The sequence below is a fragment of the Loxodonta africana genome, chromosome 2, assembly GCF_030014295.1.
Source record: "Loxodonta africana isolate mLoxAfr1 chromosome 2, mLoxAfr1.hap2, whole genome shotgun sequence".
Lineage (NCBI taxonomy): Eukaryota > Metazoa > Chordata > Mammalia > Proboscidea > Elephantidae > Loxodonta > Loxodonta africana.
This window is the reverse complement of record NC_087343.1, coordinates 223,174,234-223,191,299: the sequence shown is the minus strand read 5'-3', so window position 1 is coordinate 223,191,299 and position 17,066 is coordinate 223,174,234. Positions and strand designations below refer to the sequence as shown.

Sequence of the window (17,066 nt, the reverse complement as noted above, 5' to 3'; positions counted from 1 at the left end):
CCCAGGCTGGCTCTGGGTGTGCCGAGCCCACGGACTTGGGCAAGACATCTAACCTCAGGGGCCTGAGTTTGAATCTCTAGGACAGGGTCAATCATCTCTAATCTCAGGATCCTGTGACCCACGTTCCTGTCCCTGTTTCCTCCTTGTCCCCAGAACACGCTTGGTTTCAACGGCCAGAAGAACAACAAGGTGGTCTGTGTGGTTGTCTGAGACATCCACAAATTTTCGGTGTCCGCTCCCTGTGGACACCAATGGAGGCCTGGAGCAGGCTGGTTTCCTGCTGGCCTCATCCACGCCTTCTTTTCTCTCTGGATGGACCTCTGTTGTATAAATGAGCCAACGACAGGCTCTGTGTGTTGGCCCCAGGTTGTTTAGTTCTTCATAGTGAGCTGGGCCCAGTATCCCAAAAAGCCTGTTGCTGCCAAACTCAAATTCAATTCTTTAAAAATAGCCCGTATAAGCAGAGTTAAGCCATTTAGAGCCTACCGCTTTGCATATTCCATGAAACTGTGCCTAACATCTAATAGCTTTAAAAAAAAAAAAAAGAGAGAGAGAGAGAGAAACCCTGCAGTTATAAGCCATTGCTGTTGAGTCAATTCTGACTCTTAGTGACCCTGTAGGACAGGGTAGAACTGCCCATAGGGTTCCCAAGTCTATGAATCTTTACAGGAGCAGACTGCCACATCTTTCTCCCACAGAGCAGATGGTGGGTTCCTGCCAATCTTTCAGGTAGCAGCCGAGTGCTTAACCACTGTACCACCAGAGCTCCTTCCTGTAGTTATAAGGACCCCAAATTGCTGCCGCCCTTCGACCCAGAGGATCCCTGGCGGTACAGTGGTCAAGAATTCGGATGCTAACCAAAGGGTCAGCAGTTTGAATCTACCAGCCAATACTTGCAAACCCTGTGGGGCAGTTCTGCTCTGTCCTATAGGGTCGCTATGAGTTGGAATCAACTTGATGGCAATTTTTTTTTTTTTAAACCCAGAGACTCCCCATGTTGTTACTAAGGGGTGTTGCCTAGACATGTAAGCCTCCCTCCATTCCCCTCTCCTTCCCTGGGGGTTCTCTTGTCCTCTTCCCCTTCTGGTGAATGCTCCCCTCCACCCCATGCCACTTGACTTTGTAAGGTCTTCTGTGATGGACTGCCCCCTACGTGCAGCACCTGTCAATGCGTGAACCCCAACACACTGTGCAACACTGCCATCTGATGCTCATATCTTTGATCTTGATTAGCCCCCAGATCCCTGGAACTCATTAAAACTTCAGCAAACGTGCCACCTCTTCACCTAGTTCACCCCTGTCTCCAGGGTAAAGTCCAAACTGCTGCTCACGGCATCTGTGTCCTTCTTGTCTGGCCTCATTCCATCTCTCTCACCCCCTCCTCCAGGGACCCACACCCAGCCAGCCCAACCTGTGTGTTTGGAACTTCCCCACTTTCACAGCTGTCTTTGTTCTCGCCATTCCATCCACCCCCCACTGCAACCCTCTCTACCAGGTGTTCTCTTAGCTATCACTGAAGACCAGCTCAAAGACACCTCTTCCAGGAAGCCCTCCCTGAATACACTCACGGGAACTGGAAAAACACTCCTCTGAGCCTCCGCTATCTACCCTGAGCAGACAACATGTCATATTCTCTGTGACACCAGACTTACTTGACAGATGTCTGTCTCCTTTCACTGGACTGCAAACCCTAGAGGGCAAGGGTCGTCTCAGGGTCATCACTGAATCTCCTAAAAGCCCCCAAGTCTTCTAAAGCTGTGTTTAATGGGAAAATGGCAGAGTACAGAGCAGCTGAGTAGAAATGTTTCCTGTGTGGTGTGTCACACAAATTTCACAAGATTACTTTTAACATTGAGGTAGTCACCGCCTTGACCTGCCTGAGTTTGTGTGTATTTTCTCATCACGGGCATCAGAACGAACGCCTGGAGATATAAGGCACCAGCCAGAAGGCAGATGACGTGTGCAAGAATGGGGAGGGACACACAGACGTGCACATACACATACACACGTGTGTACACACAATAAAGAAACTTGCCCAGGTCATAAAAGTAGGCTGATCTTATTTGGTGAAGAAGCATTTTGCAAATGACTGCCATTAAAGGAGCAGATTATCAGATGGTGTTCCAGGACAAGGATGACCAGAGCCTTACCTTTGCAAGGTCTCCCAGGATACTCCACCCAGAAGTCAGGGGCCCCTCCTGTGCAGCTGCAGGTGAAGGACCCCAGTGTGTTAAGACATGAGGTCCCTGGCACACAGTCGTCCTCACCCCTTTCACACTCGTCATAATCTGCGTGACATTTAGAAAACACAGCACAACATCACCATGGGTGTGAGGGTGCTAGCGCATAAGGTGTGTGTGTACTCTGGGGTCGATTCGTACGCCCTTGTGGGGCACATGCCTTTCAGGGAAAAAAGATGAGAAGCATTGAGTTAGGTCAAACCACAGTCAAGGTCACGGGTTCTGCAGAGATAGAGGGAGAGGGCAGCACCCTGATTTCCCACTGGGGCTGGAGGTGAGCTGGTGAGAGACAGTCTGCAGGGACTGTTCCTGTCATAGGTGACCAACTCTGGAAGGAGGACGCCTGGTCCCAGGCTGGGAGTGAGTGCTCAGCTAAGCAGGTTATCAACCAGGAGCTGAGCAGGGACCACCCCAGCCCATGGCCTCCGGCCAAGGGACCCAGGCGGCAAGACCTACCCCCAACAGAAGGCCCTCACAGCAACTTGCCTTGCCTTTCATCTTTAGGCTCAGCTAGCTAGCTGATAAACAGCAATGCCAGGTAGTGCAGAAAACAGACACAAACCAGAAACGCAAAGCTAAGTGTATAAAATCTATCCTTAAGGCCACCACCCAGATATGATAATGCTCACAGGTTTATGTATTTCCTTCTAGTATTTTAAAATATAGATGACAACATAGCTAAGAATATGTTTTATGTACAAATGAGTCCTGCTTCTCTTCTCCTTGTATCGGCAATATTTTCTGTCTCAACAAACCTCATTTTTCATAATTGCGTAACAGTTCATGGTACAGATGTAATTTACTAATATCTTCCTCCATTATAAGACTAAAGTCTCTGGGTAGTGCAAACAGATAACACACTCAGCAGCTAAATGAAAGGTTGGAAGATCAAGTCCACCTAGAGGTGCCTCAGGAAGGGTCTGGTGGTCTACTTCTGAAAACTCTGAGGAGCACAGTTGTACTCGGAAACACACTGGGCTGCCGGGAGCTGGAGCTGACTCGAGGACAACTGCTTCCACTATAGGACTGTTGGTTATTTCCATTTCTTTCGCTTTTAAAGTAACGCCGGAGATAAATGTCTTTGTATATAAACTACAGTCCACATTGAGGCCTGTTCCTGTAGGAAAAAAGTCCTAGAAGTGAAGTTCCAAAGTCAAAGCAGATGAACATTTGAAAGCTTTTGACACAGAATGCCAAATCGGCTTCCAGGAAGTTTTAGCAATTTCCGGGAAATGTGTATTTCCATCAGCAATGCGTGCCAGTGCCTGACCTATCATATTTCATCAGTATTGTTTAAAAAAAAAAAGCTTTACTATAAGATGGGCAAAAAGATCTCCTTTTAATGTGTCTGTCTTTGATGATCACATCTTTATTAGTCATTTGTGTTTCTTCTTTTATTGTCTATTTGGGTCTTTTGCACATTCATTTGTCAGGTTTTTAGTATCTTATTATCAATTTGTATCATCTCTGTATATATTTAGGATATTAATCCTTCATCAAACTATTTGAAATTTTTTTTTATTCTTGCTTGCCTTACAATGGTCCTTTTATTTTATTTGATATAAAAGATTTACATTTTTATGTAGTCAAATATTTCAGCCTTTTCCTTTGTGAGGTTGTTTTTTCTCTGGTTTTAAACTTGGACAATCCTTCTCATTCCAAAAAATTAGAAAAATATTAATCTATATTTTCTTTTCATACAGGTAACTGTGAACCATTTATAATTTATTTTCAAATATGAGATGAGAAAAGAAATCTAAACTGCCTTTTGCTCCTTGTTTTTCTTTTCAATTATTTTTATTAGGATCTCCTTAGAAAGTATGCCTGTGAGGACACCTGGCTGCAGAGAAGGGCAGGTGTGCCCTCAGCTTTTCAAAACAGGTGACAGCGGAGGGCTGGGAACAGAGCTCAGGCTCCATAGAAAGGAGCAGCACCCCTGGGAATCTTTGCATGTCCACTCGAAGATGTTTTGAACCCTTAAATCCTTAAATAATCCATCATAGCAGCAACAAGGGAAAACCCATAAAATGAGACATAGGAACAGCATTTTTCAAAAACAAAGAGATGGTGGTCCATCCATGTCATGGAATACTAAAAAAAAATACTACTCACCAATAAAAAGTATTGATACACTCAGCAACTTGGATGGGTCTCGAGGCAATTACACTCAGCGAAAAAAGCCAATCTCAAAAGGATACATACTATGTGACCCCATTCATATAACATCCTTGAAATAAAAAATTATGGAGGTAGAGAAAAGATTAGTGGCTACCAGAGCCCATGGGTTGGGGAAGGGTGAAAGGGGATGGCTGTGGCTTTACATGAAGGGGTTGCAGGACAGAGCCTCATGGTAGTAGAATGCTTTGTACCTTGATTGTGGTGGCGGTTACACCAATCTACACGTGACAGAATTTCATAGAACTACATACACACACAAGGAGCCTTGGTGGCTCGTACAGTTAAGCACTCAGTTGCTAACTGAAAGGTTTGTGGTTTGCACCCGCCCAGTGGCTCCCTGGGAGAAAAGACCCAGTGATCTGCTCCCACAGAGATTACAGTCTAGGAACCCTGTGGGGCATTTCTACTATATCACATGGAGTCATTATGAGTTGGAATTGACTCGACAGCAGTCAACAACACACATACACACACATGCACAAATAAGTGCTTATAAAATTAGTGAAATTCTGAATAAGTTCCGTGGATTGTATCAATGTCAGTTTTCTGGCTTTGACTTTGTATATCGTTATACAAGATGTCACCACTGGGGGAAACTGGGTGAAGGGTATATAGGACATCCCTGTGCTTTTTTTTTTGTTTGTTTCCAACTTTCTGTTTCTCTGTAGTTATTTCAAAATTAGAAAAATTTTAAAAATTATTAATTCATTTAAAAAGGGAAAAGGGGCCATAGCTGGGCTTTCCTTCCTCCGGCCCCAGAGCCCCGCTGAGGTCTCCGCGGGTCCCGACTTCCACGTACCTTGGATGAAGGTGTCACCTTGGACCACCTTCAGCAGAGATACGTTCTGTAAGGCGGTGAGGAATGTGTTCAGCACCTCCCGGGCATCCATGTCTGCGATGATCAGTAGGTCGAATGCCACCACGACGCTGCCATTGCTGACACCGGTGACTTCCATCTTAATTCCACCCTCCTCCATGAGCTGAAGCGTGGGGGCTGGTAAGGCATTCCGCACCTTTAGGGAGACAGACCACTTGAGGGAAGTTGCCCTTGTCTTCGCTCACCCTGGGCAAAAGGTAGAAGCCAAGGTCAGCTCTGGGCCCCATTCCTGTCTGCTGTGTCCCTGAGGCCAGCACAAGTGCCCGGGTGATTCTGTGATAGTGAGAAGACCGTGTCCCCAGCATGACCAGCAAACAGTTACAGAAAGTTTCCTTTCTGCAGGTGGAAAATGGGGCCAGGTGCAAAGACAGGGACCCTACCCTCAAGGGCATATAACTTGGTAGGGGGCGTACTATCCCATTTAGAATCTGCTGTTCTTAGCTCAGTCCCCAGGTGGTGCAAGCAATTAATGCGCTAGGCTGCTAACTGAAAGATGGGTGGTTTGAGTCCACCCAGAGGTGCCAAGGTGCCTGTTGAGCTACTTCCAAAAAATCAGCAAGTTTAACAGTGCCATCTAGTGACCGAGAGCGATACAATGGAGCGCAGTTCTACTCTGACACACATGGGTTCACAATGAGGGGGTGGATTCAACATAAACTTTTTTTTTTTTTTAACTCCCAGCTCAGAGTCACAGAGGGCAGAGGGCTGCATGAGTGGTGGTGGGGAAGGAGACCACCACCCTATGTTTTTTCTAGAACAATCTTTTCTCCTGATACGGCAGTTCCTTCCCCTAAAAGCCTTGTTTTACATTCCATAACTTTGGACAGAATCATACATCACACATTATATTATTCCATTTTAGCCCACCATGGTCAAAATGCCCACAAAGACACAATCTTAGAATGAGTTTCAAACATTCAGTATAACTCAGATCGACCATGGAAAAGCATAGCCCCAAGGTTGACCTTTGCAGGGAAATCTCTCCTTATCTGAACTGTGTGAGGAGCAGCAGTGTCTTGAAACTTGCGCTCATGGATTCCCTCCCGGGCCTTAGGGTGGCCCAGCAGGAGCAAAACTGTGCCTCCTACCAAAGGCTACAGACCCGAGAGACCCCGAGGGGGCTTCGGTTGGTGCCACCACGTGGCTGCATCATTACCAGTGAACACTCAACTCCTCTTTCTCTCTCTTTCCCTGGAACTTCCAGGCAGGGATCTGCCATGACCTTGGATGAATGTCACTTTAAGTTGCATTTCAAACAAATCTCAAAGTAAAGTTCCAGGATCCTTATTAGGAAGTGATAAAGAACTAGGTGCTCCTTTAACCCACTGCATCCCGGAACTTGCTTTAACGTCCTATGGTTATTTGCCATCCTTAAATTCTAGACAAACAAAAATAACTATCCCCAAAAACAGACAAAGAGGGAAATGGTTTCAAGAAGAGAGATTAACCAAGAAAACTGCGGCAGAGGCTTGTACACCAATGTTTGCCGCAGCACTATTCACTGTAGCCAAAAGGTGGAAACAGCCCTAGTGTCCATCAACAGATGACTGGAGAAACCCACTGTGGTACGTACACGTACAATGGACTATCATTATAATGATAGAAGGATTAGATATAATACCTATAATTATTATAACATAATAGAATGTAATAGAATAGAATAATATCAGCCACAAAGAGGAATAAAATACCGATACATGCTCCCACACGGATGAACCTTGAAAACACACCGTGTGGCCACCACTAACACACCACAGTGGTATCACCCTTTGCCACTAGATGGCGCGGTTAAACGCCCTCTCTTCTGGGTCTTAAAACTGAACTCCCAGACTGAGGAAAAGCTAAAATTTATGAGATTTCCACTCTGCAAATGAGGTGATTATATTATAACAAGTGCATTTTCTATTCTTCAAAGGGTAATCTAACCCCTATCACAAAGAATATTGCGATTGCTACCCTTTATAAATCCTAACAATATACTTCCCTGAAGAATGCTAAGGGCGTGGTTAGAAAATGCACAAGAAAGAATAGGAGCTTTTTTTTTTTTTGAGGAACAGGGCTACAGAAGCATTATCTATAATAGTCAAAAGTGGAAACAACCTAAATGTCCATCAACAGGTTGGGGTACACCCATACAGTGGAATATGTATTCCTCAGCCATGAAGAAGAATGACGTTCAGGTACATGCTACTACATGGATGAACCATGAAAACATGATACTGAGTGAAATAAGTCAAACACAAGAGGACAAATATTGCATGATTCCATTTATGTGAAATGTCCAGAAGAGGTTAATCCATAAAGACAGAAAGTAGACTTGTAGTTTTGTCAGGGGCTTGGAGATGGGAAAATGAAGAGTGAATACTAATGGTATGAGTTTCTTTTGGGGATAATGAAAAGTTCTAAAACCGACGGTGGGATGTTTGTACAACTCTGTGAATAAACTAAAGGCCATTGAACTGTACCCTTTGAAAGCTAATTTTATGGTATGTGAAATATCTCTCATTTTTTTTTAAGTTTTTTAAAAAGGCAGGGGAGAGGCCTTCTGCCTCACCCAAAAAACCCAAACCAGTTTTCATCGAGTCGATTCCGAACCATAGCAACCCTTAAGGACAGAGTAGAACTGCCCCATAGGGTTTCCAAGGCTATAATCTTTACAGAAGCAGACTCCCACATCTTTCTTCCGTGGAGCGGCTAGGTGGTGGGTTCAAACCACCAACCTTTGGATGAAGCGCTTTAACCGCTGGGCCACCAGGGCTCCTTTTCTGCTCCACAGGGCCCTGTAGTCAATAAAGAAGTTCCACCAGAAAGAAGTCCGCACAAAGCAAAGGGCAACAGAGAACAAGGCTTACCTCCTGTCTACTGGAGTGTCGGCCACTGCGAGAGGTTAACGCTCCAGCTTGCTTTAGAAGCGAGGAGGCTATCAGGCTTACAACCTAAGTCCTGGTTGGAGGAAGGTAGAATACTAGTCCCTTTGCCCCTGCCATCCCTCTTGTCTCAAAAAGAAATAAACATTACTGTCACCAACTTACCACCCTAAAGAAGAGTTCTAGGAAGTCCTGGTACTCCACGCTGCTGGCATTGCGGAAGCATTCTGAATACGTGACGTTTGCTATTCGGACTTTTCCACTGAGCTTCTGGGCCGCTGCAGGTTAGAGAATAAAAACGTTTGCAATGGCTATGTACAAGGTGACAGGCTGCCATTTCAGTATTAATAACAGAGTTTTTCCATTTGGCCATGAGGAACATTGAACCAAGGCTGCCCTGGGCCCTGGAGCTTACAGACACGGCGCCCAGACTCCAGAAGACCCAGGAACAGAGCCTGAAGACAGCAGGTACCACCCAGCAGTGTGCATCCCCTTGGAGAACACAGCCATCAAGTCTTGGGCAGCTAATTCTACAACATCACACATGTGCTTGCTAGTCAGGTAAGCTATAGCTTAAGAAAATATGCAGATTACAAATTATCTTAGTCATCTAGTACTGCTATAACAGAATACCACAATGGATGGCTTTAACAAAGAGAAGTTTATTCTCTCACAGTCCAGTAAGCCAGAAGTCTGAATTCAGGGCATCAGCTCCAGGGGAAGGCTTTCTCTCTCTGTTGACTCTGGAGGAAGGTCCTGACAGCCTCCTCGCTTCTAAAGCAAGCTGGGGCGTTAACCTCTCACAGTGGCCGACACTCCAGTAGACGGGAGGTAAGCCTTGTTCTCTGTTGCCCTTTGCTTTGTGTGGACTTCTTTCCAGTGGAACTTCTTTATTGACTGTGGGGTCCTGTGGAGCAGAAAAGGAGCCCTGGTGGCCCAGTGGTTAAAGCGCTTCACCCAAAGGTTGGCGGTTTGAACCCACCACCTAGCCGCTCCACGGAAGAAAGATGTAGCAGTCTGCTTCTGTAAGTAGTCTTCCCTTGGTCTGGGAGCATCTCAGCGCAGGAACCTCAGGTCCAAAGGACGCACTCTGCTCCAGGTGCTGCTTTCTTGGTGGTGTGAGGACCCCAACTCTCTGCTTGCTTACCTTTCCTTTTATCTCTTGAGAGATAAAAGGTGGTGCAGGCCACACCCCAGAGAAACTCTCTTTACATTGGATTGGGGATGTGACCTGGTAAGGGTGTCACAATCCCACCCTAATCCTCTTTCACATAAAACTGCAATCACAAAATGGAGGACAAACACGGAATACTGGGAACCATGGCCTAACCAAGTTGATACACACATTTTTTGGGGGACATAATTCAATCCATGGCACAAATGCTATTGGGGAGAAAAGAGGAATTTTACTTGGATATCTAACTATGGACAAAGATCAGCTTCAGCTCATTGGAGTCTACGTTTGATTTGTTATCACTCAATTCTATGACGTCCCTACTGTGTGGTTCAGGCCCTAGTGGCAGATCACAGATTGTCGGTCTGGCTGCCTGCTGCCCGACTGTCTATCATTGTCCTTCCTGACAGCCAAGGGCAGGTTCACTGAGAGTGAGAGGGTGTTAGGGCGTGGATGCGGCTCCACAAAGAACCCACGCACATTCCCAGGCTGCCCCACACCTTTTCTTGAAATGAGCCAGGTCATGTGTTATGGATTGAATTGTTTCCCCCCAAATATGCATTGAAGTCCTGGCCCCCTGTACCTGTGGATGGGATCCTGTTTGGAAATAGAGGTTTTCTTTTATGTTAATGCAGTAAGACCAGTATAGGGTAGGCCCTAAACCTAATCACTTCTAAGTTATGAAAAGAGCAGAATGGATACCAAGACACACACACAGGGAAAGACAAATGCTATGTGAGGGTCGTCTCCAAGTCAAGACTACCAAGGATTGCTGTCAGATAGCAGAAACTGAGAGAGGGGCCCATGGAAGGAATTGACACACCAAGACCCTGGTTTGGACTTTTAGCCTCCAGAATGGTGAGAAATAGATTACTGTTCTTTAAAGCCGCCCACTTGTGGTGTTTCTGTGATGGCAGCACTAGAGAACTAAGAAAACCTGTCTGGCAGTTGCAGATGAGCTGAGAGGAAGACAGACACCCAGCAGCCCTCAAACAAATCCAGCTCTTTTAAAACCTCCGTCCACCTAAGATCTTTCCAGTGCATTTCTTTCCTTCCCTTTAAGTACGGACGATGACAGGTGCTTCTGGAACACGTTACCTGTCCTCACTTTTAAGTGTGCCTTGGCATTTTCTTTTCCACATGCTTTGTCTGCTATCGCAACCACGTACAAGATGCCAGGCTCCAGCCCTGAGAGCGTCACACTTGTGTTCTGGGTCTCCAGGTCTAGGGTGAGGTTTTGCCTAGAAGTCAGGGTGAGCTGGAAAGTGGGGCACATGGTGAGATCTGCCTCCCATGCCACGTGGAAGCTGGTGCCAGTCACGTTGGAGACTACGATCCTTTTGATAGGGACAGGAACTGGGAAGTGAAACGAAAGAGCCGGAATTAAAACCCAGCAAACTATTCCAAGGAGAAGGGGCAAGAGAAACCTCCCCTAATGCTGAAAATCAAACGTTAATGCTGGTGGGCCCAACCTCCAATGTCGTAATATAAAGGCTAGGCTTTTAAAGTTGTCATCAATTAGAGACATTTACAAAAAGGCTCAGCTAGTAGATGTCAGTGTCCTGATTCTGCCTTCTCTTTCCCTGAATCCAGACACCAAGTATTAGCCCCAGGCTTTGTCCATCAGGTAAAGCTGTCAATGATAACCACACTTACTATTCACAAACATCACCCATGAAACAGAAGGACCAAACACGACAGCTGAAGGCAGGAGGGACTGATATAGTGATTTCTCAGATCTTGTCTCAAATCTCTTAAGAGGTTCCCATCCTTGGTCACCTTAAATGCAAAAGCCCCTGAGAAGAGCATCTTTCCTCCCCGGTGGGAGAATCGTCACAAAGAAAGTTTCCCTGTCTCAAACACCTAATGCTTAGAGGAGCTGAGGTGGCACCACCTCTCCAGGTACAGAGGTTGCCAGGAGAGGAGCGGTGCCAGGACACAGACTTCCTGCCTTGACCCCACACTGAGACCGTGGAGGTCTCAGGTCACCCAGCAGGTCCCGGGACATCCCCTCATTCCTGGGCTTCCTAGAATGACAGCCGTGTCCCTCGGGATGAGAGTAAAGGGTTCAGGGTTAGGTTCATTTTCAGGGGGCGATTCAAAAACACCCTGAGGATCCTGGACTTCCCAGGTGGCTCCCCCGAGGGGCTGGTGACCTTCAAAGCCCTGGATCTACATGGACTGAGAAGGGGGCTAATGTGGGCACAGAGCCATCCTCGCAGGGGTCCCTGAGGCCCTTGCTGCTCTGCTATGTGGGCTTCAGCATTCAGTCCTGGAACTGCATAGCGGCGCAATGTGCTGATGGTGAGCACACCTAACAGCTGGCTTAATTTGGAGGCAGCCAGCTCGCAGCTGAGGTTCAGTGCAGTCTCTGTGGAGGCGTGGAGGCCCAGGCCCGTGCTGCACAGAGCTGTCGCAGGTCCTTGGGGTATCACCACGGCCTCAGCAATAGCTAAACCCTCTCCGCACAATGGGGAACTGCTGGGGGTGCACGCTGCTGGGGCGGGAGGGGAGGGGGCACAAAACCGTTGGGGGTGCAGAGATGCTGGGGATACATGACACTGTTAGGGTTTCATGGCATTGCTGGGGGTGTGTGACATAACTGGGGTGCATGGCACTGCTAGGGTGTACACCAGTGCTTATGCACCTCACATGACCCAAAGGCTGTCCAGATGCCCGACCTCCTGCCCAAGCTGTCTCCAAACAGGGAGGCCATGACGTGGGGGGAAAGGCTGGAGAGACAGCAAGGTGTCCTCGTCCTAACCAAACCAGCAACCTGGCTCGCTGCACCTCGGCTTACTCATCTAAACATGAGAAAGGCCCCCGAATATTTCTAAGAGGTCTTTAGACTCTACACCTGTATGAGGCTTTGCTACTTGAAATTGCAAAGACTGTGCAGTTATAATCACCCTCTGACTGTTTCCTGCACCAAGACCCCGGGAGGCATCCTTCAAGCCACTCACCGCAGGCGGGGGTCTTTGGAGAAGCAGATCTGGGGGTCGATGGTAGGTCCGGGGAGATGGAGGGCCCAGGGTGCAAGCTCCATGGCCACGTGGTACTCAGAGGTGTCGACAGCATGTCCTGCGTTGGGGGGCTGGGGTACCACGCTATGTGGCCTGTGGGGCCCGTGGTAGGGGCTAGCCAGGAGTTGGACTCCACAGATGAGTTTTGCAGTAACTGCCCAGTGGGGTTCAGAGGGGCATCTGTGGCCCCCAGAAGGAAGCCGTGGGTTGGCCTGGGACCCCTGGTGCCAACCTCACCTGTCCTCCACTGTTCCGTTGCCAGGCCTGGGGCTACACTGGGTTCTTCCCCCTCTGCTGCACTCCCTGTACTGTTCCTGTCCTGCCCAGCTGTGCTGCTGTCTTCCCCTCCCCTGGGCGGGGGTCCAGGGCTCCAGGCCTGGTCTACTGCAGTGCTGTTCCATGGGTTTGCAGGGCTGTGTGACAAAGCAGGGGTCCCAAGGGTGGACCTGCCTGCAGCTACTGTGGTACTATCAGTAGATGCTTCTGTCCGGAGAGCTGGTGCCATCACCCCTGTTGTGGGAGGCAGTAGACCTTCTATGCGGCTCTCCATCTCACCTGCCAAGACAAACATCCACTCTCAGACATCTGGTCTACCAGGTCTACTTTTGGGCATCTGGTCTACCCAACGACAGCCATCAGAGGCCTCCCAAGAAAGGGTGCCCTGCCTGAGAGGAAAACACAGGCCACCCAGCAAGTGGGGACATGGGTTGTCTTGGATGGTATTTGTGAGTTTTTAATGGGGTCCATGTTTGCAGTCTCCCCAGAGCTCTCATGGGAGGCAAGGCAGGTGCCCCACTTTATAAATGACTCGGCTAAGATAGGGAAATGACAACCACTTCAGGGCTGCAGAACCAGAATGTCACGGCGGGGCTTGGATCAACCCTCAGATCAATTTGGAGACACAAAACAATTTGTGCTCAGGTGGGACTTGGTGTGGGTCACTCTCATCAGCTTACTGAACTTTTGGGTGAATAATAAAAAGATAAGAGTAGAGAAACTATGGGAATATACACACTATACACAATTGTTTTAAAGAAAAGAGTTATTCTCTAGAGGAATTAATTCTGTACTGCTCCTTCCAGCTAGAGATGCCTTTGCTGGGGTTGGCGAACGGTCTCCACTGGCCAGGGCTGCATCCAGGGCAGACATGACCAATCGAGCACCAACATTTTAGTCTGGGTGTGGCCTCCTCATGCTTCTCAACTCAGAACTCCAGGCAGCCCTGACCAACTGATCAGAACTGGTTCCAAAAAAACACTTGTGGCAGAGACTCACGGGACTGGGGCTCCAGAGACTTCACATCTAGACACTTATCCATGCTCAGTTCACCTGAGCTCCACGTCTTGTTGAGCTTGTGGCCACCTGGAGAGGGATCTCTCTCCATCAGGGCCACAGTATGACTTCCATCAGCCTCTTTCTACATAAAAAAAGTCTTAAGAATTATATTTTACAATTGCACTGAGATAAAGATGAATAGAATCCAGGCTAGATTGACTATTATATATTCATTATTATTATATTGGAGTCCTTGAGTGGTGCAAATGGGTAACATGCTTGGTTACTAATTGAAAAGTTGGAAGCTCGAGTCTGTCCAGAGGCAACTCAGAAGAAGGGCCTGGCAAGCTACTTCCGAAAAATCGGCCACTGAAGATGCTATAGAGCACACAGTTCTACTCTGACACACAGGGCGGTGCCATGAGTCAGGGTTGGCTCGACAGTAACTGGAAACTTATATTAATTTCTTTCTTTTGGTTTTAAAAGAAATTAATATCAAAACATTTCCATGGGCTTCTGAAAGTGCTGTGGGCCCCAGGCACTGTGCACTCTGTGCCTGGGGGAGAAGTCAGCCCTGCCCCCCCCCCGGGTCCCTGAGGCTCTGGGCACCCACCCTCACAGGCCCGCCCTGCCCGGGAGGGGTTGAGGTCCCTGGCTGTTCGACACTGGCAGGTGTAGGAGCCCTCGAGGTTGAGGCACTGGGCAGCGGCCGAGCAGTCGTTCTCCCAGCTGTCTGCACACTCGTCCCAATCTGCCAAGGAGGAGAGCGAGAGACAGAAGTCTGGTCAGCAAATGGAGCTACAAGTTCCCTCCTCCTGACGGGGCTTTGCAGGGAAGGGCTGGGAGCAGACAGGCTGAGGGAAGAAGCAGGGACTCAGGCAAGCACTTTTAGTCTCCAGTACCCTGGAGGAAGGGCCTGCATGAGATGCTTCCCTGTAAAAACCTGTATTTGAACCCAGGGAGCAAGCTAGCGGCCAGGTGTTGCCTTATTGGGAGGTATGATGGTTGGTTTTGTGTGTCAATGTGGCTAGGCTGTGGTGCCCAGTTGTTTGGTCAAACGTTAGTTTTGTTGTTGCTCTGAAGGCATTTACATGTGATTAACTTTTAAGTCAGTTGATCTTAAGTAGAGCAGTTTACTTTCCATAATGTGTGGGGGGCTCATTTAATCAGCAGAGGGCCTTAGGACCAAAACCTGGCATTTCTGCCTCAAGACTAAACAGACCTCCTGGGAGTGCGCAGCCAACTGGGGTTCACCCTGACTCCTGCAGGGGGAAGAACTGCCCACAAGACCCAGATGGGGGCAGCGGTGGTTCAGTGGTAGAATTCTCGCCTTCCACGCGGGAGACCAGAGGTCTATTCCCAGCCAGCGCACCTCGTGAGCAGCTGCAACCTACCTGTCAGTGGAGGCTTTCGTGTTGCAATGATGCTGAACAGGTTTTAGGGGAGCTTCCAGACTAAGACAGACAAGGAAGAAAGACCTGGTGATCTGTTGCCGAAGAACCAGCCAATGAAAACCCTATGGATCACAATGGTCCAATCTGTGACTGATCACAGGGACGGTGCAGGACTAGGCAGCACATGGCGTCACCGTGAATCAGGAGTTGGCCAAACGGCATCTAACAGTGACATCGTAAGACCCAGAGGGCCTTGCACACAGAATAACGTCATCATCAGAGTCTTGCTCCTTGGGCTGACTCTGTACAGAATATTAAAATGCAATGGTTCCATAGAGATGCTTCATAGAAACCCAGCCGATGGTCTTCACCTTAGAGCAAAGAACTGTTGTGACATCTCCTGAGAACAGACTTTAAGAGAGGACGAGGGGCATGGGTAGTGGCCTGGGAGGTGAGTTTAAAAGGAGAGATGTGAGGGGAGGAGGGAGAAGAAGCCCTATGAGAAGGAAGGGCCAGGGACCCAGGGGGCGCTGAAGGACCTCTCCTGCCTGAGAATGCATGCTGGATATAGACATTCATCCTAGGGAAACGTGCCTAAGGGTTGGAGGTGACCATCTCATGTGCCCATTTGCAGTGTGCCAGGGGCCCTGTACTAAACCCCACTCAAGTATTATCACGTGATAATCATTGTGAATTATACTATCTACTCAACCACCCTACGAGGCGGGATGTTGTGATAATCTTCCCATTTTACAGATGAGGAAACTGAGATTCAGGGAGGTGAGGTAACTATCCAGGGCCCCACAGCCAGCGAGTGTCAGAGCTGGGATGGCACCAGCTCTTTCTCATTCTGTGAGCTCACCACCTCTTCCGGTGGGGTGGCAGAGTAAGGAGGATAAAGCCAGGGTGCAGGGCATAACCTGGGCCTCCCTGGGGGAAGACCGTGAGCACCCACCCAGGCAAATGACCAACCCAGGAAACTACAGACCCCTGATGAGTGGGCCTGGGGAAGAGAAGAGGTCACGAGAACGTGACATCCCCATTTCGGCCCCTACCATCGGCCTCTACTTTCAGGGATTCAGATGTGTGGACACAATGGCAGCGAGTACTCCAAAATAACGCAAGAGGTGCCGATGATGCTAGCAAGATTATTTCTGCCTGAACAACAGAACAGAGACCTTCTTCTGAAGAGGTTTTTATCTTGTGCAGAATGGCATGAGTGAGTTGTTGCCCTGCTTCTTCCATCCCAAAGGCAAAAGGGGCTCTCTTCAGGAGAGGAGCAAGTCTTCCCCATGTGGGGACCCAGGCCTGTGCTGCCTCCCCGTGCTGGAGCTGGAGGCCCAGTGGTCAACTCCTAGGCTCTGGTGTCACTCAGCACCTCCCCCCGAGGGGCACTGAGTGAATAGGGCAACCCCCAGGCTGAGCAGGCAGGCGTTTTCCAGGTGGGACTTCAAAGAGCAGACACACTTGGGCCTTCCCTGCATTCCTGGGATGGGGCAGGTAGGTTGGGCCAGTGAATCAGCACTCATCTGAGCACAAAGAAGGTGACAGAGCTCATTCTAGGACCCAATGCCTGTTGAGGGACGCCTATTCCACAGATGAAGCCCAAATCTAAGGCTCTTTGATGTAGAGACTCCCTGTGCTCAGTCTCTCTCCCACTTTCCTCACCTTCCTTTCCCTTTCTGTCTCCTGCTCGTATGACTTCTGAGCACTTCTTACCTCAAGGCAACTCCAAGTATAGTAAATATACCCATACATTAGCACAAGACACAGGCAAACACCCCGAGTCTACACCCTCTTGGGATACTCCAACGAGAGTTTCTTCCTGTGTCCTGGGCCTGCCATAGCCGAGATTTATTGCTCCACAGGGGGGAAGCTCAACCCCAGCTCCCTGGGTGCCTTCTCCTAAGCGGAGCAACCAGATGTGAGATGCCAGTGCAGTGCAGGTACTCTCTGTGTTTCAGGCCTTGGGCCTAGGTCACCTGGCTCCAGTGGAGAACACAGACCAAGAATTTGTTTTTCACTCACCTTCATTTAT

The 17,066-nt window shown here is 48.5% G+C and overlaps 1 protein-coding gene across 1 annotated transcript in view; it reads right to left on the bottom strand.

The window, feature by feature from the left end:
• The window catches only part of UMODL1 (uromodulin like 1), a 92,550-nt gene that overhangs the window by 28,077 nt on the left and 47,407 nt on the right, over positions 1-17,066 (bottom strand). Inside the window, exons 10-16 of the mRNA XM_064279741.1 lie at positions 14,248-14,385; positions 13,635-13,721; positions 12,300-12,914; positions 10,435-10,692; positions 8,328-8,440; positions 5,218-5,431; positions 2,151-2,288 (exon numbers count right to left, since the gene is read on the bottom strand). Coding sequence (XP_064135811.1) covers positions 2,151-2,288; positions 5,218-5,431; positions 8,328-8,440; positions 10,435-10,692; positions 12,300-12,914; positions 13,635-13,721; positions 14,248-14,385 — 1,563 coding nt within the window. The remainder of the gene's footprint in view (positions 1-2,150; positions 2,289-5,217; positions 5,432-8,327; positions 8,441-10,434; positions 10,693-12,299; positions 12,915-13,634; positions 13,722-14,247; positions 14,386-17,066) is intronic.